The 26,445-nt window shown below is 37.4% G+C and overlaps 1 protein-coding gene across 2 annotated transcripts; it reads left to right on the top strand.

The window, feature by feature from the left end:
- The first annotated feature begins 13,876 nt into the window (after positions 1–13,876).
- Positions 13,877–23,904, top strand: ZCCHC10 (zinc finger CCHC-type containing 10). 2 transcript variants are annotated; one of them, XM_010981439.3, is made up of 4 exons: positions 13,877–13,972; positions 18,824–18,985; positions 22,216–22,257; positions 23,038–23,904. In XM_010981439.3, exons 1-4 carry the CDS (start codon positions 13,932–13,934, stop codon positions 23,303–23,305), a joined length of 513 nt encoding a protein of 170 aa, XP_010979741.3. In that variant the 5' UTR covers positions 13,877–13,931; the 3' UTR covers positions 23,306–23,904. The 2 variants fall into 2 exon arrangements, with proteins under 2 accessions (XP_010979741.3, XP_031304866.2); XM_031449006.2 differs by lacking the exon at positions 22,216–22,257.
- The last annotated feature ends 2,541 nt before the right edge of the window (positions 23,905–26,445 follow it).

Raw genomic sequence — 26,445 nt, 5'->3', positions numbered from 1 at the left:
TCTGTTTACGTAGTAGCACTATGATCTCATTCTGAGGTCCTTCCCCAAAGCCTCACTCTTTCGTCCTTATTCAGGCGGATTACACTTATGCATATGTCCTGTAGGATCATCGGTTGCAACTCTTTCTCTCTTTATAATCTTATAATGTTTGATGAACTTTGCATTGATTTCTTTGTGTCACACAAGCTGATTTGATCATAAAAATTGACCCCCTTCATCTAGGTCCCTTGATCACTAATTTCCTCGTCTGACTCCAGCATCCTTACCTATCAGCTCCACCTTCTCCTCAACCAGACCCAGACTCAGCCTTCTTCCACCTCTAGCAGCTGACATTTTAACTCCGCCCCAAAGTCCTGCCTGTTGGTCTGGTTTGCTGAGGGCAGAAACATGACTCTGACCTGCTCAGCCCAGTTCTGCTCTGGCTTGTCCTGTTCCTGAGCACAGAGGAAGCCCCAAGGGAGCTATCCTGCCATAGTAGCAGCTGCCATCTCCTGTCTACAAATTACAAAACTCTCTTACCATCTTTTGTTTAAACTATCAAATTCATCAGGACTCAGTGTATCCTGTGCTGGTTTCCCTTCAGCTAAATACAGCTCCTTTGTCTCAGAACACAAGACTCTTTTCTTCTTGCTGTAAGATTCAAGGACAATGATTTTAAAAGGCCATATGTCCTCCAATAATAGGTCACTTTTCAGGTTTCCTGATTGAAGAGGAATCTGAAGTTGAATATTTGTAATTTGATAAAGACTCAGTGTTACTATAAACAATTTCATGTGGCATTCTGCCCATACATTGCTTCACAATGAAAGGAGGACCATTTATTTTCTTTGTTGACATGTAACTAATGTTCAAACGCAATGTGAGTTCAAAATCTAAATATATCACAGACGATTACAGTTTGACACTTGAACACCAGCCAGGCAAGTCCTAACTCAGAGAAGAGTGACTAACAGGTTTTCCTGGCAAGAGCACAGGAATCCATCCCCATGGCCAAAGGCAGCAGGATCAGCAACAGCATGCTGAAACTAGAGAGGAGAGGACTTGAGCTCACTGGAAGCATCAGAGTTTCTCTTCCAGATAAGACAAAGACAAGCCTGGAGAAGGTAACCAGAAGAAACTTCTACTATGGAGATATTGTGAAACAAAAGCATGATAAGAACTTTACGAATTCTGAAATGCCTTGACAGAGTAAGTTACTCAGCAAAGAGTAGAAATGTGGTTAATAAGTCATTCTTCAAAATGGGATGACTAGCCCTTTAAGAATATATTCAGTCTATTAAATATGGCTTTAATATTTCCACTACAGGCAAAAGCTTATTCTTCAAAAAGAGCAGTGACCTTAAAGATCCCAGCTGAATATCCTTACTGGGTTCATCAGTCTGTGCCAGTAAGTGGAGCTGGTGAAAGCTTTTTTTATTCCTATACTAGTAGCACATGTTGTGAGCAGTCAGGAAGGAACAGCATACTTATCTTTGGCAGGTCAATCTTAGCCCTAAATGAGAAGAGATCCAGGTGCCCAGGAAGGCTCCACCACACTAAAAGACCTCTTCCACTCATTCAGAACGTCAGTGGAGTGACTAAAATGCCTCCACTGGGGCTTCTCTCTGTTCTTAGCGATTTTTCTCTAGAAGTAAAATCCCCTTCCAAAGTGGAGGGGACACAGTGACAATCTGGCATCTCCATGTAAATGAACAGAAAGTATAACCACGTGGTCTAGAGGAAGTTCATGAATGAGCTTCTCTCTCTTTGTCTCTCTCACTCTCTCTGTCTCTCTCTCAGACACACACACACACACACACACACACACACCCACCCCACTCAGCTTTTACTTTCAGATTCCATAGGTGAGTGTCTTTCTCTAGAATTTTCAGTGAAATTTCTTAAAGCATTGCAATATTTGGCACTTGTGAGGCAAGGCTGGCCACTTGCCCTGCCTCTGTGAGGAGTAGCTATCTTGACTGAAGTTGTGGTTGCTGATAGCAGAGCCATCCTATCGGAACTACAAGAGGGAACACAGGGTAATGAAGCAGTAATAATTACAACTGTGATAATGGTACCAGAAAAGACAAAGACAAACAGAAATAAAAGTCCAGAAATACACCCAAGTATTAGAATTCAGTAAATGATACGTGGCATTTCAAACTAGTGAGAGAGAGTGGTGATGTTGGGACATTAGCTTACCATTTGGGAAAAAAATTTTAGATTCCTATCTCAAATTCTCTGCAAGAATATATTTCTGATAAATCAAATACTTAAAATCTACAAATTAAATTTCAAAAATAAAAACATACAACTAACAGAAAATAAAAGTAAATATATACATATACATATATATTTATATAAACACACACACATACAGTGAACTTCTGCAAACATAGCAACAAACACAAAAACAGTAAAAGCAAAGAAAGAAAAATGAATGCAAAAAAGACCATAAACAAAATGAAAAGCAGTACGTAAAAGGTCAGAAAAATCACCCAAAATTTGGAGATAGGACAAAAAGATTAATGGTTGCTCTTTCAATATCAGACTGAAACATCTAAAAAGCCTACCTGAGGATCCTGTGATTCTCGAGGATAACATCACTTTGTTTGACTTGCTATTTTCTATCAATTAGGGCCCAGACTTCATCAAATTAGATGTTAACTTATAGAAGATTGACAAGTCTCAAACGGTGTTTGTTTGGGAGATGCAAATAATTTCTACCTGGTAGAAAAGATATTCCCAAAAACTGTGTTTTTATTGCCCTGTAGAACAACAACAGGTTTTCTATTTAATTTAGCAATCTAATTTCAGCATTCTTTCTTTCACTCCAGGATCTTGAGTTCCCCATGGAATCAGCTTTACTGTCCTGCTGCTGTCCTCACTAATGAGTTAAGTAAATCACTGACATGTCCTCGCTATATATATTTGTATGTTTTTAACTTTTTAAAAGTTACACTTTGTCCTGAAGGAGTTAAACGTAGAATTACCATATGATCCAGCAATTCCACTCCTAGGTATAAACCTAAAAGAATCGAAAACAAAGGACTCAGATAGATACATGTACACCAATATTTACAGCAGATTATTCACAATTGCCAAAATGTGGTAACAAGCTAAGTGTGCAACAATAGATAAATGGATAAACAAAATGTGGTGTATACATACAATGGACTATTATTCAGCCATCAAAAATAGATGAACCTCTGATACATGGTACAATATGAACAAACCCTGAAAACATTATGCTAAGTGAAATAAGCCAGACACAAAAGAACAAATATTATATGATTCCTCATATATGAAGAATCTAGAATAAGCAAATTCATAGAACGTGGAATAGAGGTTACCAGGGATTGTAGGGAAGAGTGGATCAGAGTTATTTTTTAATGGATACAGAGTTTCTGTTTGAGATGATGAAAAAGTTCTGGAAATGGATAGTGGTGATGGTTGCCTGACATTGTGAATATACTTGGTGCCACACAATTGTACACTTAAAAATAGTTAAAATGATAAATTTTATGTTATGTATACTTTCCCACAATAAAAAGTTTATTCTTTGACAGCAACTTGAGAAGAAATATCCTCAACATATGTGACTTCAAATATTCTTGAGATATAGTTGTCATCAGTCAATCAGAAAAAAAAAGGACCAAAAATTAGAAGACAAAGTTTATAAAGAACAAATTCAAATGGCAAATAAGCATAAAATGTTCGACCTCACCTGGAATTTTTTTTAATGTTAATTAAAACAATAATGAAATTTCATTTTTTCACATCACGTTGGAAAAATAAAACAAATTACAATATCCCTTACTGGCAAAAATATCAGGGAAATTATTATCTGGTTCTGTCTTCCTAGAGAGTATTTTGGGAAAAGGGTGCATTCTCTATGACAATAGTTCTATTTCAAGGAATAGATCCTTAAAAAAGGATGGGCAGGGTGGGAGGGGATAGCTCTGTGGTAGAGGGCATGCTTATCATGCATGAGGTCCTGGGTTCAATCCCCAGTACCTCCATTAAAAATAATAGGTAAGTAAGTAAATAATCTTCTCCCCCACAAAAAAGAGTGGAAAATAAATAAATAAATGAGTAAGCATGCTTCCCTTTTGTATAAAAGAGAGGGAGTATAGAAGATCACTTAAGGCCCTGCAACCCTACAGCCTGGGTCTGGATATCAGTTCCAAGGGGCTTGATAGTCTACAAGCCTCAGTTTCCTCACCTGAAAAATGGGGGAAATAATAGGATCTGCCTCATAGAATTGATGTGACATATAAATAAGACAGTTATTATAAAATGTACATTGCCTGACACACAGCAATTGCTCAAGAAATATTAGAGATGGCTGTTACTGCTCTAATAGGATATTGTGTGATTTTCCCCTGTTGTCCCAGAATTGGTGGTTAGGGCCCACAGGTGAGAACAGAAAAGTGCTAACTAACCCACACTCTTATGAAAATTGCCAGTAATTGGAGCCAGCCAACTTCCCCAAGAGAGTAGGTAGAAACAGCCTAGACACTTCCAGCCTCCTCCTTGCTCCAACCACCCCACCCCTCTTGTCTCTGTAGGAGAAGTGGGGAGGAGTGAGAGAGCCATGGTGATTTGTGGGGAGTGAATTTCTTCATACTGAGAAGAGATTTCGTCCTCCCAGTAGGAGAGGGGCAGATGATGCTGTCTCTCCAGGGATGACAAGTGAGAAGGGAGGCCCTTGTCTAGACTGGAGTGAGGTCTATGCTTTAGTTGGCGATTTGCTGAAGCAGCATGCTTGCCAATTTCCCCATTTGAACAAGGAAGAGACAAATATGAACAAGAGAAGAGAAGCCTGGAGGGAGCTAGCTATATGAAGGGACCAAGAACGGAAGGTGATATGGTGTGACAAGGAAATACGTATTTCCCCTGGATCCACTGTACATTGGAATAGGTGGCTAAACTTGGACTGTTTCATCTGACCCTACCCAAGAAGGCTGCTGGCTGGAAGAGACCCTTGCAACAAGGGGCAGTGGTTGAGAAGAAATGGTCAAGCTGGAGCTGGGATCCCCCTCATCAGGGAACTGTGAAGTGGGAGGCCCAGAGGGGCCCTCCAAGGACATCAGTACTGGATACGTGCCACACAGTGGGTATTAGCACAGAGGCCCATCAGCATAGACTAGAGAAGCAGAGAGCATTACAGACACACTCAGGCAAGTGGGAAACCTTTTGATTTGAGGTTTGTATTATTTCCAGCTAAAAGTATCTTAATATACTTCTTTCTCTGTAGACCCAATTTCTCTGTCTTCATGTACCAGCTGCCCCTCAGCTCTAAACGTACATGCCTCAAGCCCAGCCACACGCAGTGATGAAAACTGAAGATCTTCACTTCTAATGCAAAATCCCCAGGTAACTGGTCCAGCTTGGATCAGTCAAGCTGGTTCAGTCAAGATACCTGGGAAAACAGAGTCACTAGTACCGGTCTCAGAGGACTGTCATCATGAGCTAGAAAGGCACCCCAAAAGATGTCTCACAGTGTTGATGTAGTGAAAGACAACGTTGTGCCCAGAATACTAGAGAACTGAGGAATCCAGATAGGCTTCATTGGGCTTTGAAATAAATATTATAGGGAGTTCATTTACTATACCTCACTTTCTAGAGAGTTTCACAGGGTAATGTGTAGGGACTATGAGGGTTTGAAAGGGTCAGAGGGATCTAGATCTGAGAGGAAATGAGAGGGTCACTGATTGCTTGAGAGAGAGGGTGGTTATGTCATCGACAATGTGACCACCCTTTACTGCAGCTCATAAGTCTTCACTAAGATCATGAGATGCTTGGTGTGATGAGATTTCTGGTTGGCACCTGAAAAGAGAATGCAGCTTCATACCCAGGTATGACCTGGGGCAGGAACAGAGAAACCTAAGAGGAATTAAACCACTAAAAGGGTAGAGTAGTCTTTGAATTACCACAGACCCTGGATATTGGAACCAAGTTTACTCAATTCTGTCAGTGCACTGAAGCCTCTAGGTGATATCTGGGTTATAATTTTAATGGCAACAAAAAAAGAAGGAAACCACAAAGATTTCACCAACAGCAGACTGATTAAATAACCTGTGATTAAAGTAAATCCAGTGAAGTTAGAATCATTATTCTTCACAGCATGGAGTTTCTGTGCTGTTTCCCTACCTGCAGGTGGCCTGTTGAGAAGGAATAATGAGGAGTTTCAAAACTCTTAGGTGTTCCTTAAACTCTAAGGCTTCCAGTCTATATTTGCTTCTTTGGGCACCAACTGATTCAAGGAGTCAAATTTCCCTGGAACCTTATTACGACAGACTATTTCCTCACCATACTGATTCATATATGAGTCCTTAAAGCTCTTAGGTGGTGGGAGTGGGGACTTCTGTGACCTCTAGCCCACATTAAGCCCTGACTAATAAATCTACCACTTTTAAAACCCACCTTCCAAGTGCAGTAAGTATCCATGTAAAAATGCTTGGGATTAAAATTCACTTTGAGGTTTTACCAATGATAAAAAAAAAGCCCTTCACACTGATGTTAACCAGACTTACTGGGGCGATCATTTTGCAATATCAAATCATTATGTTGTACACCTGAAAGTCATATACTGTTATATATCACTTATACTTAAAAAAAAAAAAGCCCTTCATAACATCTTTTTTGGGAGGGTAATTGAGCTTACTTATTGAGGAGGTACTGGAGATTGAACCCAGGACCTCATGCATGCTAAGCATGCACTCTGCCACTTGAGCTATACCCTTCCCCCTTCATGACATCTATTTTTAAATGGCTTCACGAACTTTCACTGAAGACGATGGAAAAGAAACAGAATAGTTAGTATTTTTACATGCAGAGACAGAACTTGAATGTTTTGTCATAAAAATAATCTTGGTTCAACATTTAATGAATGGAAAGGTATAATACCTAAAGTGGGCAAGGTTTATAGATGCTGGTAATCCTTGGAAATTTGAAGCAAATCTTAACAACGTGCAGAGTTAATTCAAATTTTATCAAATTCTTAAAAGATTGATAAAAATCAGATGGTGCAAAAAGAAAATCTTGATAGCCTATTTACTGATAGCAAGGGCAAGAAAAAGATCTGTTGACAATTCCAGAGCCTGTCTTGAACCTGAACTGGTACTATGCAAAGTGCTTCTCACAAAAAGATAAGCTTCCCAACCCTGAAGTGGACTTAGGCTGTATCTGCTTTTTGTGGAGAGAGGCTATCTTGCCATTCTTATTCGTAAAACAAAGTAATTACTACTTTCTTTTCGCTTTACATACCATGTAAACTGAGCCTTGGTTTTAGTATTTTTCTGATTAGGATTCTAATAAGAAATGAGTTAGAGTTGTTTATTTTGAAGTAGTTTGGCAAGTTTGGGTTTTTTCACTAGTAGCACTGGTAACTGGGAAAAAAATAAAGCTTTTTTTCAGTTGTTTTATCTATCACAGAAAGGAGTGCTTGATACTATAAAATATTACTAGCTTCATATTTTTTAAGCCTTAAGATGTACATTCATAGAAAATACTAAATTTTTACAAATTTTTTAAACTTTTTTTATTGAGTTATAGTCATTTTACAATGTTGTGTCAAATTCTAGTGTAGAGCACAATTTTTCAGTTATACATGAACGTACAAATGTTTAATCTATATACACCTAAGGACCTAAAAATAAGTTTGTATTTTTCCACGTTTTTCACATTCACCCAAAAGTAAAACTTTCCTTTAAAAAGTTGAAAACTTACGAAATAAATTTGTCTAGACTGAATAGAGAAAATGAATCTATGTGAAAGTCAAATTTTTAAAAAAGAAATATATTCTACAAAGTGACACCTTTTTTAGGTGCTAATGATAGCTACATAGGAACTGTCAGAATTCTACATTAGGAGAGCATCCTCCCACTAAGAGCCAAGAAATGGGGGTAGGATTTATGTGGATACTGTGAAATATGAAAAACTGGCACCTTCATTCCAGTCCAGATGGACTGAAGTGATGATAGAACTCTTACTCCTCATGCCTCATGTTGTGCAACATTACCTTTTGATTTGTCAAATCATGGAAGGAATATTCTCTGTCTTGACTGAGGTGGTGGTACATCTTTTGTGATTTCGTGGGTGTATACATTTGTTAAAATCCATTAAATTATACAGTTTAAATCTGTGTATTTTATTGTATGTAAATTATACCTCATCTTTTAAAAATACTGCCTATATAGACCTAGCACAGTGTCTGACCCTCAAAAAATGTAGTTGCTAAAAAAAATCACTGAAAAGCAAGGATCTATTAATGCTGCTTAGGTCAATTTAAAATTCCCCAGACACATATTGTCTGTGATATTTTAAAATATGTTATAGTTAGTTGAGGTTCAGTTATGGGTATAGGAAATATCTACATTTCTTAAAAGAAAACCTCAAACATCTCTTTCTGTAGATAGTGGAAAATATTATGCATTATTTTCTCTTAATCTCTATTTTTAAGTGTTTTCATAAGGAAAATGAATTGTGTTTTAAAAAAAAAAGGAGGAGGGGTGTGGTTTCAAGACTTTAGCTCAAGCCGGTATAAAGTCATTTTCACCTCAGGACCCACATCACAGGAAAGGTGCAGTAGAGGGAGTGGGCATCCAGAGGAGTTTGATGAATGAGGTTATTTCTGGAAGAAATATTAGATCATTATTCCAAATCTCACATGCACTGTAATAAATTAATCATCATATACCTGACTTGGCAATTAAAATGTGTGGGTTTAGATCACAGAAGTTTATCATGCTCACCAGAAAAGGGAGAGAGAAAGAAAGCTGAGTTGGGGTTTTCAATTCAGCTAGTTTCTTTTGTGCTTGCTATATTTCATTTCTAAATGTTTGGTCACTTGTGAGCCTTTGCAAAACACTGTGTTAGCTCTCCCACTGTGACCTAGATATGATAAACTTGCATGCAAAGATCTTGTCCAAAGATCCTGCTACAGGATGTAATGCACATCTTTTGTTTTTTTGTCTGCTCAGCATTTATTCCTTAGAGTATTCCTCAAGTCTTCCTCATTCTGGAGGCCTGCTAATTGTGGGATCCCACATCTGACCAGAGGGATGGGCACATCTCAGTAAGAAGCCAAGCAAACTTTTATCAGGGAACTTCACTGTTGAGATGAGGCATACAGGTAATGCAGAGGGTTGGACCTAATCACCTGCTGGCAATTGCCTAAAAAGTTCCCATTCCTAAGATCTGGACTTTTCTGGTTGAAGGCCTTCTCGAGGCTGGGTGTGCACTTCTTCTTCCAGATTATGAGCTAGCCAATAAACCAACAATAAATTCTTTGTTTATTTAGCCAAAGTTTTGTTTTGTGTTTCTTGCAATTGAATCCTAAAAGATAGAAAGGAATTCATTCTCCATTATCTCAAAATACAGTCATTCCTCAGTATTCCTGGGGAATTCATTCCAGGAGCCCCCTCTGCCCTGCCCCTCCATACCAAAATCTGTGGATGCTCACATTCCTATATAAAATCGTGTAGTATTTGTATAAAATCTACACAAGTCCTCCTGTATACTTTAAATCATCTCTAGATTACCTATAATACCTAATACAATGTAAATGTTATGTAAATAGTTGTAAATACAATGTAAATGCTATATAAACAGTTAGCAGTGCAAATTCAAGGTTTGCTTTTTGGAACTTTCAGGAATTTTTTTTCTGCATATTTTCATTCTGTGGTTGATTGAATCCATAGACACCCAACCTGCAGATAAGAAGGGCTGACTATAAACAAAACTGGCTGGAAGGGAGGGGTTGTGTAATGGAAAAAGCTCAGGGCAGTGGGCCTTGGATAAATCACTTAACAAAGACATCTTAGTCTCAGTCTCTTAATTTGTAAAATGGGGATCCTTTGGGGGCAAGACATAGAAACCCAACTTGAACCATCTTAATCACAAAAAAAAATTTACCAAAGTGAAGCTGTAATAACCCAAAGATTCAAATGAAAAGACAGTCAAGTCTATCTAGGTGAGACAGGAAGGAAGGGGGCAGAGCACAGCTATTCAAGAAATGACACAGCAGGTAACACCAGAATGGCAAAAGATTCAACCCCCAGTAGGCCTTGAGGCTCAAGATGGTGGGAGATTTGACTTCTAGTAGACCTTGAGCTACATTATACACCTATTGTAATATATTAACATGGTGAGTAACATGCCCACAGGTGCCATGACCGTTCCAAAGCTAACCATAAAAGGTCAAAGAGTGGGCAACGGCCAACTTCCTGGGAATCCCAACCCCTTCCCTAGGGTAGTTGGAATAATCCTCCCACTTGTTAGCATAAGAAGCTACTGGGCCCATAAAAACTGGCAACACCGCATCTCATGGCTGCCCTTTTTACTCCCTCGTCTTCAAAGATGGCCCACACTCTCTCTGTGGAGTGTGTATCTACTTTTAGTCTAACCTGGGCACTCAACACCCGCACCTCGTGGCCTTTCTCTTGCCTTCTGAAACAGCTTACACTCTATGCACTATGTATCTCTCTAAATAAATCTACCTTTACTCAACTGTGGCTCACTCTTGAATTCTTTCCTGGGCAAAGCCAAGGACCCACACTTGGCAGGGCAAGTCCCAGGGGCTCGACCAAGACCTGGGACACGCCCTCCTATTGCACCACATCCGTTTTTCCTGCATCATCGGTAGGAATTTTTCTCTCTGTCTCTCTTCTCTGCTTCTCTCAGGATGTCAATTTTCTTCTCTCCTAAACCAGCAAATCCTGGACTCACAACCACACAGTTGTAAGATCACTTCATGAAGGCATATCACAGCAAGGCATTGCATCAAGCCCCAAGGTCCCTGAGAAACCCAAGCAGCTGTGTCTGAAGATAAGAGAATGTGACATAACTTTTGAGTATTTAGTTTTCAAGCCCTCTTGGAAAGTGGAAATAATTGAGGAAGGCAGCTCTTACCCCTTTCTAGGGAGCTGCTGGTACCACTCTCACCAAGCCCAAAGGTGGGTGGAAGGGCCATCATTTGGAGAACCAGAGCCTCATAACCACAGAGGCCCAAATGCGACTTCCGCCAGTCCCCTTGCATGGCCACTCCCCTTTACAAAATCAACGATTTCCCTACTCTGAACCTCTCTCTTATTTAATCAAATTAGTCAATTTCCCTCATCCTACTAGAAGGAGAAGAGCTTTTCTTGCTGTACCCAAAGGCAAATGAAGGAAGAAACTACATTTGATTTTGTACCAGGGTCCCATTTTACAACACTGACGTTTCCTAAATGGTGTCAATAACTGCTTGTAAAACATAATGAAAGCTGGGGGTGTGGGGTGGGTATAGCTCAGTGGTAGACTGCATGCTTAGCATACACAAGGTCCCCAGTACATCCATTAAAAAAATAAATAAACCTAACTACTTCCCCTCCAAAAAAAATTTTTTAAGCCATACTCAAAAGGCAAAAAAAAATTTTTCCCCCCTTAGAATAGCCACACATCTTCAAACAAAAGACTGAATCTCAATTCCAGGAAAAGCAAGAGATTCCATTCTCTCCCCTCTTCTGACCCTGGATTGAGCTGTCTCGCAGTATTATGAAAACATGTTCACCAGCTTCTGCTGCAGGACCAACTGCATAATGTATAGGGCCCAGAGCAAAATTAAAATGTGGGACTCTGTTCAAAAGCTACTAAGAATTTAAGGACAGCAACAGCAAAGCATGAAACAAAGCATGGAACTCTTCTAAGCACAGGGCCCCGTGGACTGCACAGTTGCCAGCTCAGGAAGCAGACCCTGTTCTGTGCTCCGCTCTCTAACCACAGGTGAGCATAAACAGGTCAGGGTCAGGGCAGGAAACAATCATCCTGACCAAAAGCAACCCAGTCCAGAGAGATGGAAATCTCCCTCCAATACATGCCTTTTATGTCTGTCTTTCCTCCAGTTCTTTCAGATATCTTCCATAACTGGAAGACACTTGCGGGAGTCTTTTCTAGAATAAAGGAATAGTCTGTTTAAAGTCTTAGTGAAGTATTCATTCTTGCCAGCTAGACATTACTTGCAGGTTTCGCAAAAGTTTTAAATTTTTTTCAGCTTCCACCCATTAAGATTTACAACACTTAAGTGTCTGAATTTTAGCCTTGGCCCTCTGGACAAAGCTGACAATCCCTCATGCTCATGGGCCTCAGTGGGAAAGAGCTACATTGGCTTGGTCTTACCATTGAAAAAGCAAGGTATTACTGTAGTGTGTGTGTGTGTGTGTGTGTGTGTGTGTGTGTGTGTGTGTGTGTGTGTGTGTGTGTGTGTGTGTGTAAAAGCTTTTAATTAACTCTTGTAGGCTTTCCAGGTGTGTACCCCAATTAATCACTAATAAGGTCATTTGCTTCCTGCTTTCTAGTTGTTACATCTTATTCTACCTCTTGCTTTTTCATATTTGCTATAGTGCAATTTCCTTTAAAAGTTGCTGACAAATAAATCTTAATTTTGTTTGGTGGGAAACTTGAAAACTGAAAACAAAGCTTATCTGGAAAAATAAATGCTTAGAAGCAATATAGAAAATAGAGGAAAAGAAGAATTTTTATGAGAGACTTGCTTTATCAGATATCAAAATATCCTATAAAACTATGGAAGTTAAAGCAATACAAACACTGGCACAAATGGATCTTTGGAAGAAAATAGAATGTTCAAACTAATTAAATTTGTACATATTTAGTTATGAGGCAGTGGCATTTCAAGTCAATAAAGATGTGACAGATTATGTTACTAACTGTACTAAATGGTGTTTCAAAAACAAAAAGTATTAAGAATATACCCATAGTTGTAATTGAAAAAATACAATAAAATACAAAAAATATTTTAAATAATTTGGGCCAGTCTAAGCATGAGCCAAATCTAGAAACCCATAAAGAAAAAGAAAAATGCCCATATTATAATTTAATGCTGGGGTAGTAAATGATCTTTGTGGTAAATGATCTAAGTGTTCACAAACAGGGGACTGGTTGGATAATTTATGGAATACCCATGTAATCCACATAACATAATATATAAAAAGAATTAATTGGATCTGTGATGCTGATATGGGAAAAGATGTCCCTAAGTACATTGAGGAATGAACAAAGCAAAATGAAAAACAGAAGAGATAGAATCCATTTTGTAAAGAACAAGACATGTGCACAAAGGTCACATGACATCACCTTCTCTGACTCCCGATACTCTATTTTTCTTTAAAGTATTTATGCTCGTTGGTCATTGCCTTTGTTCATTGTCTGTAGAAAGCTCCATGTGTATGAGGACTTTATTTGTTCAATGCTGTATCCTCAGTTCCCAAAACATTTTAGGTGTTTGATAAGCATTAATTGAAAAAACCGGGGACCGAAAAACATAGATGCATATATATATTTCAAAAATTATGTTTCAAAGAATGTGGATTTAAGGGAATAAAATCTCCATGATCTGACACCAAATGCTAAAATATCCTGAAATGGTTAAACATTTGTATAATCTTTCCAGTTGACAAAGCACCTTTACCTATGTATTACCTATCTGACTTACAGTTCACTAAATTCAAGTTTTTGAGTTGATGGTCTCAATCTTGTTTAACTCATTCCTTTTTATTTTGCTCTCCAGACTACTTCTAGTTTTCCGAACACTGCACAGTTTTATTCACCTACATATACAGTCATTTATATATAAATATAAATAAATATAGATAGCCAAATTCCTCATTTGGGAATGTTCCTCCCTGCCTTTCCACGCAGTCTACGTGGACCCATCCTTCAAGACCTTTGTCAGATCGGACAACCGGCCTCACTCCTCTTCCTCAAACTATAGCTCTACGCGGGAGACAGCACATACAAGGCCCCCACCCACTACTTGCCCCCAAAGCTGCCCCAGAGGCTCCTGAGGCCCAACTGGCTCCGCCCACGCCTACAGCCGCAGGAGTTCGAAGTCCCCGCCCCCTCTGAAGAGTTTCCCAAAACCCAGCGCGGCGGGCCTCAGTCGTGCTAAGATGGCGACTCCCATGCATCGGCTCATAGCCCGGAGACAAGCGTGAGTGAGGGCCGGAGTCGGGCCGCGGGGCGGGCTGGGGGCGGGGAGAAGCGCGTCAGCCGGCGGATGTGCGGGCGCCGGGATCCGAGACCGGTGTTGGATCCTCAGTTTGGCCCGACAGAAGGTGACCATTTTTCTCGCACGTTGTCTGCCCGCAAGGGGCTCCGGCAATAAGTTTGATGTCTGTGGACTAGCGATTTCGTGGAAGACGGCTGCGTAAGGCCGCTGGGCGGGACCTAGGGGTGTCTGAGTAGAGTCTCGCGTTTGGTTCCCGCGAAGGGGACGCCCAGGGGTTGGTCGCTAAGTGGTTTATGCCCCTTTGCTAACGCAGCAGCCCACCCGACGCGTGGCCGGGGGAAGCCTGAAACCCTCCTCCAACACCCCCTACTCCCGCCGACGTAAACCTTCAGCTTCCTGTGTAGCCTCCAGCCCAGCTGACTTTTCCTGCCCGCTTCCTGTCGCCTTCCCGAGGAACAGCCTAACCTACAACGCCGGCTTTTCTCCCAAACTATCTTCTCACTTTCTGCCATTCATTCTCTTCAACAAATACTTATGCGTTACCTATCGCTCTATGCCAGACTTTGGGTTTAAGGAAAAAGGTGTTCGACAGAATATTTGCTGTCAGGAAGCCTACGTTCTAGTGGTGAAAAGAGCCAATAGACTAAACATTTTAAGTAAATAAAGTTGATAATAAGAGCTTTGAAGAAAACAAGAGGTGATCCAGGTTAGGATGGTTGGGCTGAAAAGTCATCTCTGAAGAGGTGGCATTTGAACACAGATCGGACTTGTAAGAAAGGTGCTAGTCATGAGAGGATCTGTGGAAAGAGCATCCAGACGGTGGCATTAATGCTTTGAGAGACAGGAAAGAACTTAGTTTTAAGAACCAGAAGATGGCCGTTGTGGCTAATGAGCGAGAGAGAGTAGCAGAAGAGGTTTGCTGTGAACAGATAATGCAGGAGTTCATGCCAAATGCCTTGTTTTTGTAAAGCCTTTTTTTCTTCTACCAAGCTGCACAGCCAAACACGTCTGCCACTTTTTCATTCTCTAAGCCTTTCATGCCATCACCGTTTGTATGTGTATATCGGTCACAGTCTGCTCAAGTGTGTATGTTTTTTTTTTTTATATTTATATTTTTATTCTAAGAGCCCTGATCCTCCTCTTCCCCTTTTCATCAGACTCTACCTTTCATGCCTGATGAGAAGAGTTCCTTGAGCATAAGGATAAAGACTTAGGGAATCTGAGCAAGTGGTATGCTTGGTGGAGGAAGAAGGCTTTGAAGTCAGACAGTTCTGAGATCAAGAATGGAATGACAGTAATACTTAATAGATATATATGCGCATCATCATGTCCCCAGGGTAATCTCTAACTCTCAGGTTTGCTCTTTTGGGTGTTGATTCTATACTTGGAAAGATTCACTCCTTTGGTCCTGAAGTGGCTGCAGTATTTAGCTTTATATCCTCTCAGCTTCAAGCTGATAGCATCTCATTGTCTAGATTGGGTTATATGCCCTATCCTGAACCATGTCTATGGGATTATGAAGGTCTGATTGACTTAGATCTCATTCTCTTCTAGCATAATTGAATGGATCTTTATAAACCAATCATGGATTCCAAGTAGGTAGGTCAGAGGAGGTAATGATTGCTAGATTGACAAAACCAACCAATGTCCACTGTAAATATGAAGTGAAAGTAAAACTTTTAGTGCTTTTAGCATATTGCTATTTTTCATTGTAGAAGTATTACAATGTTAAAAACATGTTTTATTTCTGGTATGCCTGTATTTGGTACATGGGTTACTCAGAAGTAAAAGACAAATCATAACCTTAGGAGCTTCTGGTCTTACTGGAAAGAAAACACGGTGTATAATAACACCTGTCATGGTATACAGACTGTAAGTCTCCAGGGAGCTGGAGAGGGTGGGCCTTTAGAGGCAGGGGGTGTCCAAGAGAGTTGTGGGAATATTTTGGAGGGGAAAGCAGAAGAGGAGCCTTTACTTAATCAAAAATATTTCATTTTATTTATAAAGAGCATGTATCATGTCAATAAGAACAGGTTTCACAAGGACCTACTGTAAAGCACAGGAAACTAACTATATTCTGATAATGGAAAAGAATCTGAGAAAGAATATATGTATAACTGAATCACTTTGCTGGATGCCTGAAACTAACACAACATTGTAAATCAACTCTATTTCAATAAAAAGAAAAACAAGTTTTAAACTACAAGTTATGAGAAGTGAGAAAGTAGTTGACGTGTTTAAAAGTCTTTGGACTAAGGGAGGAAAGGGGGGAAATTTGAACTTCCCAATTCAGCAGATCTTTTACAAACTTAACTTTGAATCAGAGTTAACTCAAACGCAGTTATATGCAGAATGAGAAGAGTAAGACTGAAACCCAAATACTTGAGAAGTGGGTAACAGCCCTAATCCACTCTGAATGTGTTTAAGGCACTTGACCCAGGTGATTGCTCCCTGACACACCAGAGATTTTCTAGGTGAGATTGCTGTACTGCTGCTGGTAATCTGAGTAACTCTGGCAAACAGGAGTGCTGCTGAAAGGCTGGAAGTAGGCAAATGCTGCTTTGATTTTCAAAATGAGAAGGGTAGATTTGACAAATTAGACCAGTAGACTTGACATCCATTCCAAGCAAAATTCTGACTGTGTTTATGAAATCCATTCAGCAAGAAAAGCCAAGTTCACCAGGTATCAAATCATTACAAACTGATACCCTTATTGCCTTTTAGGTATTTGAATTTCAATAAGGTATCTTGAAAAGCCACAATATCCTTGTGAACAAAACAGAATAATTAGGTGGATCAGTTGAACATTATGGACAAAGAGTATTGTTTAATGGGTTGAAGTAAGTATATAGAAGTATCCTTGTGATGACCTGCAGGGTTTGGTCCTCAGTTTGGTCTTGTTCAACATTTTTATAAATGACTTGGATGAGGACACGTGCATATTTATCAAACCCGCAGTTGACACAAAGCTGAGAGGGATAACTAATATAATTGATGATTGAATCTGGATCCAAAAAGGTCTTGACAGGCTGGAACTCTATGTTGAATCTAGCAAGAAGAAATCTAACAAGGGTAAAAATAAGTATTGTAATAGCATTTTTAAAATTCTACTTCTAATTGTTTGTTGCTCATAAATTGACTTCTGCAACTTTATTAAACTCATTTATTAGTTCCAGTAGCTCTATTTTGGATTGTTAGGGATTTTCAAGATAAGTAATCCTCACTTATATTATCTGCTTTGTTTACTTGGTATGTACGCTTTTAAGATTTTTGTTACATATTACTAAATAGCCCTTCAGAAAGTTTCTGCAACTTACATTCTAACCAGCAGTTAAGAATGTATATCTTACTGTATTGAGAGTGCACATTCTCCATTTCCAACAATAGGCTTAAAAAAACAGTTTTGCCAATATGGCAGGCATGTCTTAATATTTTAAGAATCAAAGAAGGTCACTTCACGTAAAAGGGCTGTATCGTTAAAACACTTCTTAAGCCTTAGCTTAGGATATAGAAATGGAATATTATTAAATAGGGTATTCATTTGGGTAGAAATAAATGCCAGTCTTGTTTATTTTGAAATTATAGATCTGTCTTATACAGAGTTCTCTAGATATAAGTATCTTTAGGAATGATTAACTGATGTTTAGAACATCATAGATGGGCTTTAGATATTGGTGAATGTTCTATGTATAACAACAAAAAACAAACTCCACAGTGCTAGTAGATAATACCTTTAATGGATGGGATCCCAAGTTATAAGTTTCTTAATATTGGGAAAACAGCCTGTAAACTGGAGAAGACGACTTTATTTCCTTGGTTCTGAGAGGCTTCCAGATTCCCCCATATTTTCATTGTTAGGAAATATCATGAAAGGATTTGAAATGGATTTCAGAAAAAAGATTACTGGGTGTTTTGTCTAGTCCATTCTTTCTGGCTATGTGGCTATGAGGGCCTGTGCTTCATTCTCTTTGAGCTATTTTAAACTCTGTAAATTGGAGCAGGCTGGTAGAAAAGATTTTTTCCCATGAAAATGTGGTACAATTGATTCTTGCCCTTTGGCTGTTGTCCATTCTAATTATTCAAAAATGTTTTATCTGTAAATTCTCTTGGAATTGCTATGTACATAATACATCAGCAATGAAGAATGACAATTTTATTTTTTTCATTTTCAATTCTTTCACCTGTTTTTCTTCATTCGCCACATCTTTTTCTTTTCCCCCACTTGCCACGTCTTAATCTAGTTTGAGGGATTGAGATTTTTCTTAGTCTCCTCAACGACTCGAAGGTGGGCTGCACTCCATATGCAATTGGTTAGTTCTTAGGGCATAGCCCTTCAGAGTCCTAACTCTGAATGCTTCATTTGTCTCCTTACTTGTTGTAAGTGATGCTTAATTACCCTCCTGAGTTGGGCAGACACCCCCAACACAAGAGTTGACTTAAATACAGGGCTGACCACTCTGGGTTCCTAGTTTCTTCCATATCTTGGCTTGGTTATTCTTTATCCCCTGTTAGTTCTCTGATGCCTCCAGCAGACTGTTAAAAATGTTTTCACTGTCTTTTCTAGTTTCGAGCTGCAGAGTTACCTAGTCTGCCATTTCTGAAATGGAATTGAGGAAAGATTTGAACTCAATTCTAACTCCAAGGTCCATGCTCTTAACCACTTATTATATTGCCTTGTAATAAAAATCTAACAAATAATTTAAAGTGGAAAATTATGTTTATTTTTGAGTTGTAAGCATAGACATTATTTTATGCTCGTATTATTTATGCTTTTCATGGCAGAAAATATCAAGTCATAAATTTAAGGCCTGTATTTTATTTTTTGCTCTGTAGTGAAGCAAATAAGCAACATGTAAGATGTCAGAAATGCTTGGAATTTGGACATTGGACTTATGAATGCACAGGAAAAAGAAAGTACTTACATAGGCCTTCAAGAACAGCAGAACTAAAGAAAGCTTTAAAAGAAAAAGAAAACAGATTATTATTACAACAAAGGTAAGTTTACATAGGATATCCCAAGGAATATTCATTTATATTTATAGATTTATTAAGGAACTAAATATTTCATGGTGGTTATCCAGATTTAGATTATAATACTAGCTCATGTTTAATGAGTGTTACTGTGTGCAAAACACTGTCTAAGCTCTCTAGAAGTATTAGCTTATTTCAACATCACATCTATGCCATTAGGGTAAGTAATATTACTACTCCCATTTCACATATGAAGAAATGAGGCATAGAGAGAGGTTCAGTAATTTGCTCAGTGTCACACAGCTAGTAAATAGAAAAGTTAAATGTTAAACCAACTAGCCTGTCTCCAGAGTCCATGCTCTTAATCACTTTGCTTTATTTCCTCAACTGCCAGTGAAACAACAGCAGAATAGTAGGAGGTAGATTATATAAACTGTTATGGAAAGATATCCAAGATAAGTATCCAGGATACTTACACTAAGTTTGTAAACTAGATAGAGAACAGTATATGTGATTTACTATCATTTATGTTGAGAAAGAAGAAAAAAGGAATAATGGACATTTTTTTTTTAAATACAAATAATTGATAATGGTAATTCTTTCCTAGAAGAAGAACTGAGTAGGAGAGAAACTGGAAAATTATTATTTACCTTTTTATGCCCTTTGAATAAAGCTTTTTAAATTCCTGTGAAATAAGTAAGTATACATGTTCTAGAGAAACTGAGATAGGAAAGTGTCAGTTCTACTTAGTGTTATATATTAGAAGCAGCATCTTCATGAGGACAGTTAGCTATATTATAGTGTCTTAAATATCTGGACTTTCAAGGTAGCATTCTTTCCATTTGTGGACATGAAGTCTCTTCAAGGGTTATATAGGAATAGATAGGTAATCAATTTCTAGATCAAGAATATTCATATGTACTTTTTCTAAAAATAAATCTGTATGAGACCTTGCCTACTAGTTCTCCTTTTCTGCTTCCCTTTCCCCAGCAACCCTTCTTTAATTTCACAAAAGAAAAACATACCTCTCAACTATCTCTAATCTTACCTGGGTGTATTGTCCTCGTGAAAAAACCTAGAGATTTTTCAAAATAGTGATGTTTGTAAGAAAGTGAAAGACCCTAACTGTTGAGAGCAAATTCTTTTGTAATTTTTTCCCCCAGCAAAATTGAAGAAGGATCTAATTGAGTTGTTTGTTTGTTTGTTTTAATTTTTAAATTTATTTTTATATTTTATTTATTTATTACTGTATTATTTAATTATTTTCATTTTGGCAGGGGGGGAGGTAATTAGGTTTATTTTTACAGGAGGTACTGGGGATTGAACCCAGGACCTTGTGCATGTTAAGCATGTTCTCTACCACTTGAGCTATACCTTCCCCTTAAGTTGTCGATTTAAAGGTATATTTTAATGATACATAATTTTGTGATATATAATATGGGAGGAATTCAAAGAATTGAATGACATTGCTACAGCAAAACTCTATTCCCATCTACCTGTTTATGTTAAAAAGATTTCTCAGGGTTAAATCTATAAAAATTAAATACAGGAATTAAATTGATACTGAACTCTGTCACAGTCAAGCAGTAAGACCGATGGATGCATAAACTAGAGAAAAAAATCATTGTCATTAAGAGATACATTTCCAGGAAAATTATTTTTATGTATAATAGTTACTTAAATTTATATTTTTTTGTTTTAATCAATTTGTATAGTAATAATTATAATGGTAATTCAATTCCAAATTTTAAGCCTTATGATCACTTTTAAAGTCTTATGATCACAGTAATTAGAAGATACAGTTTCAAGTTATGTTGTATCTCTTTATTGTACAGAAATATCATAGTGATGACAAAATTTTCAGGCATAAAAATATATTAGGATACATTCAATGGGGAAAGCAGAATAAAAGTACAAATTCAAAGAGGAAAAAGGACAATGTAAAAACACCAACTGTTAAAGATAAACTTATTCATATATTTTTTACAGTAAAATATGGTAATTATCAAATTTTGTAGTATTTACAATTACCAAAATGATGTAACAGTTTTTTTTTTAAATATCAGTGTTTTATATATAACATGACAGATTTTATACCCTTTGCAAATAAAGTGTGAGGGGAAAAACATAGTTTTCCTAAATTCTTTTATTAGGAATATAAATAAAATATGTTTGAAGATCTGTGTCCTAAAGAATAAAATATAAGAGTTATGAATAATTTCATTCCAACTTTGTTTTTTCTAGTTATACTATGCTAGTATCTTGGTCTTAAAAATACATAGAACTACATGAATTTTAGTTATGGGTCTATTACATAAAGACTGCTGATTTTTTGGTTCAGTGATGAAATGATTAGAAGAGTGTGAATTTCAGTGATCATGAATTATTGTGGTGTGACTTAACAAATGTACTTTTACCACTTATTTTACTGTGAAAAGACAATTTAGTAAGTAATTCCATCATGGAACAACTTTATGTACATACATATTTATATTTGAAGACTCAGGAAATAAGGATAGAAGCATTATCTAGGAAATACAGAGAAGTTCAGAATATAAAAATGCTAAATTTACAGGACCATACTATGGTAATAGAAGTAATTCTGTAATTTAAAAACCTGGTTTAGTATGCGTGTGGTTTTGCAGATATATAGCAGCAAGCCATCTGTATATTTCACTCAAATCTCCAGACTTTGTTCTTTATAAATAATGTGAGGGCACATAGACTTAAAGTATTAAATCTCTGGTTTTCAAATGGTAAATCACTGAACATTTTGGGGACATGCAGAAAAAGAAATGTTTATTTTAAATTAAAGGTTTCTTTTCTTTATATATGAAATGTCTATAATATGATTCTGGAAACCCAAATTATAAATTCCAGCTGTTATACTATTATTTGCATTGTTCTGTTGTTCTCTAAATACTTGATTTAGCCATGTCAACCTAAGTTCAGAACTAAAAAAGGATCAAATTGATGTGTTCAGTCATCTTAACTACTAACTTTACCTGGCTTCTAAGATATGGTTGATAAAATCTTTCTTCCTTAAATGCTTGTTGACTGCGTGTACTATATACATCTATATTAGGACACTTTCCTCTTGATTATAACAAGAAATACTGGACTCTCAGTACATGTTATAAAAGACAGAGTATTTCTCCAATGTAAAACAGTTTTGGAGATAGCAGAAGGATTTGTCTGAGCTGTAAATAATCATTGTCCTAACGGGAGCCTTTTTCCCCCCTTGTGTTTATCAGCATTGGAGAAACTAATGTTGAAAGAAAAACCAAGAAAAAAAGGTATGTGTGGCTTTAGGAGTATTATATAGATAGTATGTAACACTAATTGGAGGAATCGGAAGTGTGACTTTAAAATAATAGTTATAAGATTTGGATCTGAAATCTCTTTGTTTGCAAATCATGATTAAATATCACCCTGTTTTCTGATATGTTCCTGTCTAGAATTTCTTGCCTTCATTTCTGCTTTATCTCCAACTTTCCAGAGTCTTTTTTCCTGGAAATAATAATTTCTCTTGTCTTAAAATAGGAAATGTTAATAGACTGGTAAGAAATCATTGACCAGCTATATCTAGTCCAAAGTAGTTAAGGTCATGAAACATTTACCACTCTACATGAGATTTAAATAAACCCAGTTAAACTACAACTTTATTCTGACATTTACTCTGGAGCACAACATAGTAGGTACACTTATCTTTCTTTTTTCCATTTTTTTGGTGGGGGAGGTAATTAAGTTTATTTCTTTATTTTTAGAGGAGGTACGAGGGATTGAACCCAGGATGTCATGCATGCTAAGCATGCTCTCTACCACTTGAGCTATACCCTTTCTCCCATGAGTACACTTATCTTGAACTCCAAGAGAATTAAATTACTGAAGTAAAAGACCTTGTGTTCTTGGGAAGAGGGTGGACATGGTAGGCAATCGGGTTACTATAGTTAGGCAGTCCCCAATGCATCAAACCTAGCAATGCTCCAGTATATACATACACATACTATTCATGTGAAATTGCTTTTAAATGTTCTATTAAATGTCAGCTTCTCATGCATATAATTGTCTAATAGGTCTAAGAGTGTAACCAGTTCCAGTAGCAATAGCAGTGACAGTTCAGCCAGTGATTCTTCATCAGAGAGTGAAGATACATCTACCTCATCGTCCTCAGAGGACAGTGACACTGATGAAAGCTCCTCCAGTTCATCATCTTCAGCCTCCTCCTCCAGCTCTTCCTCATCCTCAGATTCAGACTCAGATTCCAGCTCTTCCAGTAGTAGCAGCACCAGCACAGACAGCAGCTCTGAGGAGGAACCACCAAAGAAGAAGAAAAAGAAATAGAATTGCTCCATCCATATTGGACTGATGGACTGAAATCATTAATGTGATTCTCTCTCAGAAGGGAATTGAGAGTGTGTTAAGGCCAAATAGGTTAACTGGTCAAAATTTCTAGAGTTCAAATGTTTCTGAATGTTTTACATTGTAAGAGCATAAAGAGTATTAATAATGGATTTTATATATATATACAGAGAGAGACTTTTTTTATTTTAAGGGTGAATCTTGTTTTTCTTTTTTATCTTTAAAATATATCTGTAAAATTAAGCAAAGCTAAAATCCAGTAAATCTGTTTCTGTGTTGAAACCTCTTTTCTCCCTGTGAAGTAAATGCCATACTTTGATAAATGTAAGTGCTATGCATCAGACATGTTTTTAGGATAATGCATCAGAATATCTGTCAGTGAATTTCTAATGCTTTTGGCTGTATGTCATTATGTAAAATTTAATACATTGTTACTCTAAACTTAGGAGTTTTCCTACTGTTAATAAATGTGCTTTATTTTTATGTTTATGTTCGGAAAGTTATCCTGACTTCTTGTCCTAAATGAAAAGTTCAAGAAACCTATTAATAAATTTATACCTTTTGGATGGTACAAGTTTCAAGTTACTGTGTTGTATCATTCATTTTCTTCTGGTTCTTAGAGTTACCTTTTTTTGGGTAAACTGCTCTGAAGAGGTAAGGGAAGAAGCCAGTTACCTGAGACTTTTTCTTTGTCTAGGAAATACTTCCAGTCCAGTATTCCTCTTGGTAAAAGATTAGCGCAAGTCACAAAGAACAGATATCTCAAGTTAATGATTTTAGTGATTTTTTGTGTGGGAAGATGCAAGAATCTGGCTTCATTAAAATTCTTCCTGAGAGATACATCTAACTATCCAAGGAGCTTACTTGTCCAAAGCACAAGCCATCCTGATACCTTCTTCATTTCCCCTATCTGAAGCACAAAGTACACTGCCAGTCAGTGTCTGCAGTGGGTTAATCCTTGTAGGATTGAGTGGTGAGGAAAAATGCTCTTTCGTTCTTTGTTTACAGTACATACAAAGTATATCTGACCACAGTGGAATTCAACTAGAAATCAGTATGAGAAACATCTCTGGAAAATCCCCCAATACATGGAAACTGAATAATATACTTTTGTATAACTCATGGGTCAAAGAAGAACTCAAAAGGAAAATTAGAAAATATTAACTAACCAAAAATGAAAGTAAAATACATCAATATTTGTGGGATGCCTCTAAAGTAGTATTTAGGGAAATTTTATAGCACTAAATATTAGGGAAAAAAAGATGGCAAATCAATGACTTCAGTTTACACCTTAAGAAACTAGAAAAAGAAGAGCAAATAAATCCCAAAATAAGCAGAAGAAAAGAAATAAAAATCAAGAGCAGAGATGGATGAAATAGAAAACAACCAATAGAAAAAGTCAATGAATCCGTAAGGTGATTCTATGAGAGGACTAATAAAATCAATGTCTCCGGCCAGACAGCTCAGGATGAAAAAGAGGCAAATTACCTGTATCAGAAATGAGGGAGATGATGTAACTACAGGTTACACGTATATTAAAAAGACACTAAGGGAATAGTAAGATAGCTTTACTCATTTAATAAATTAGATAAAATGGGAAAACTCCTTGAAACCCAAACTAACAATTTTCACTCAAGAATAAACAGATGACCTGAATACCTGTATATAAAGAAATCTGAATTTTGACTTTAAAACCTTCTCATAAAGAGAACTCCAATTTTCAAAATGTTATTTTGCACTTACATAAATATTTAAATTACTATTTTCTAATTTTCCTTTCGAGTTCTCTGACCCGGGGGTTATATAGAAGTGTATTATTCAGTTTTCATACATTGGATTTTCAAGAGATGTTTCTGATATTGATTTCTAGTTGAATTTCCAGTGCACTCAGATACATACCTTGTATGGCTTGAATCTCTTTACATTTATTGAGGCTTGTTTTATGATCTGGTGTATGCACTACTTTAGTAAATATACCTTAGTAAATGTTCTGGGTGCACTTTGAAATGAGTGTATTTTCTGCTGTTGTTGGGTGGAGTGTTCTATAAATGTTAATGTACACAGGTTATGCATGTAGATAAGGACTGGAAATGAAATTGAACCAATATAAAAATGTAGACGTTACTGTTTATTAGCGATTTTTTTCCTGTGTAAATTGCTTGAAATCCTTGAAATCATATGAGACAATGGTCTGGATTGACATAACTACCCTTCAAGACAGTTGTCAAAGATCCTTATTTCCTGTTATTCATGCCCTTGGATAGTCCCTTCCCATACTGAATCAGGGCTAATCTATGTGACCAGTAGGATAGTACAAAAGTGACAATGTGGGACTTCAGAGGCTAGGTCATAAAAGTCATTATAGTTTCTGCATTGTCCTTGAAACACTCACTCCAGGGTAAACCAGCCTCTATGACATGAGGATACCCAAGCAGCCTTGTAGAGACACCCCTGTGGCAGGGAACTGAGCCCTCCAACCAACAACTAGCAGCAACCTGCCAGTCACATCAGGAAGACACCTGCATAGCAGATCCTCTATCCCCAATTAAGTCTTCAAATGACTGCAGCACCTTAAGAGATCCAAGCCAGAACTGCCAAGCAAGGCCACATCTGAATTCCTGATCCACAGAAACTGAGAAATAATAGTAATTGTTGTTTTAAGTTACTAAGTTTTGCAATAATTTTAAAAACATAATGCTCGAGTGTTTTAAAGTAAACATTTATTAAAAGACCACATTCAGGTTTCTGCTCAAAGTTCATCTCCTTTGAGAAGTTTTTCCTAGCCAACCTAGCTGAAATAACTCCTGAACTCATTTTAACCTTTTACTCTGCTTTTTCCCTTTGTACATTTATATCTGGAAGTTTATTACCTAAGTGTGTGTGTGTGTGTGTGTGTGTGTGTGTGTGTGTGTGTGTGTGTGTGTGTGTGTGTGTGTGTGTGTGTGTGTGTTTGTCTTTCTTCTCCACTAAAACAGAAGCCCCATGAGAATAAGAACTATTTCATTCAGTACTGCTCCTAAGACCTGGAATGCTTAGAATGCTATCCAGTATATGATAAGCACTCTACTAATAATTGGTGAAAGAACAAACAAATGAATAATAAAATCAATCATTAATATCCT

The sequence above is a fragment of the Camelus dromedarius genome, chromosome 3 (assembly GCF_036321535.1).
Source record: "Camelus dromedarius isolate mCamDro1 chromosome 3, mCamDro1.pat, whole genome shotgun sequence".
Lineage (NCBI taxonomy): Eukaryota > Metazoa > Chordata > Mammalia > Artiodactyla > Camelidae > Camelus > Camelus dromedarius.
This window is presented reverse-complemented; position numbering and strand designations above follow the sequence as displayed.

What these genes read in the sequence shown, in the direction of transcription:
- ZCCHC10 (XM_010981439.3), top strand. Translation starts at nt 13,932, where the DNA reads ATGGCGACTCCCATGCATCGGCTCATAGCCCGGAGACAAGC. An exon ending in CTCATAGCCCGGAGACAAGC is followed by an intron (nt 13,973 to 18,823) that starts GTGAGTGAGGGC and finishes TTTGCTCTGTAG; the next exon opens with TGAAGCAAATAAGCAACATG. An exon ending in AGATTATTATTACAACAAAG is followed by an intron (nt 18,986 to 22,215) that starts GTAAGTTTACAT and finishes TGTGTTTATCAG; the next exon opens with CATTGGAGAAACTAATGTTG.